The 409-nt window shown below is 70.9% G+C and overlaps 1 protein-coding gene across 1 annotated transcript in view; it reads right to left on the minus strand.

Annotated features, from left to right (window-relative positions):
• FAM155B (family with sequence similarity 155 member B) overlaps positions 1–403 on the minus strand; it is a 68,799-nt gene extending 68,396 nt beyond the window's left edge. The window contains 2 exon segments of the mRNA XM_025200110.1: position 1; positions 4–403. The exon segment at position 1 is cut by the window's left edge and continues 367 nt beyond it. Of these exon segments, the coding sequence (XP_025055895.1) occupies position 1; positions 4–394 (392 nt within the window). The 5' untranslated portion in view covers positions 395–403.
• Between the last annotated feature and the right edge of the window lie 6 nt (positions 404–409).

A 409-nucleotide genomic window follows, 5' to 3' on the forward strand; every position in this document is an offset into this window, starting at 1 on the left:
GCAAAGAATGGAGGGTGGCGCAAGCCGAGTCCAGGTCGAGGCGGCCCCGGGCACCAGTGCAATGGGGGACGGGCGCAGCCCATTTGGTCAGGTTGCTGAGGAGCAGCTCGCAGCGGCCCTCCTGCGCCTGCCGGGCCCCGGGCAGCAGGAGCGGGGCCCCGGCCGCGGCCGCCCGCATGAGGCTCCTCTCCTTGGCCCGCAGCTTGGCGCCGGCACAGAGCCACAGATGGTCAGCCAGGAGCACGGTGAAGAAGAGGAGGGAGGCGAGGGACATTCGCCATTTCTGGGCCCGCTCGGAGTCGGCGCAGGGCTTGTCGTGGTGCCGGGGCGCGCAGCACACCCTCACCGCCGCGTCAGCGTCTGCTCGTGGATACATCCAAGCGCCCCGGATCATATTTCGGGGCCGGGG

The sequence above is a fragment of the Alligator sinensis genome, unplaced genomic scaffold, assembly GCF_000455745.1.
Source record: "Alligator sinensis unplaced genomic scaffold, ASM45574v1 scaffold809_1, whole genome shotgun sequence".
Taxonomy (NCBI): Eukaryota; Metazoa; Chordata; order Crocodylia; family Alligatoridae; genus Alligator; species Alligator sinensis.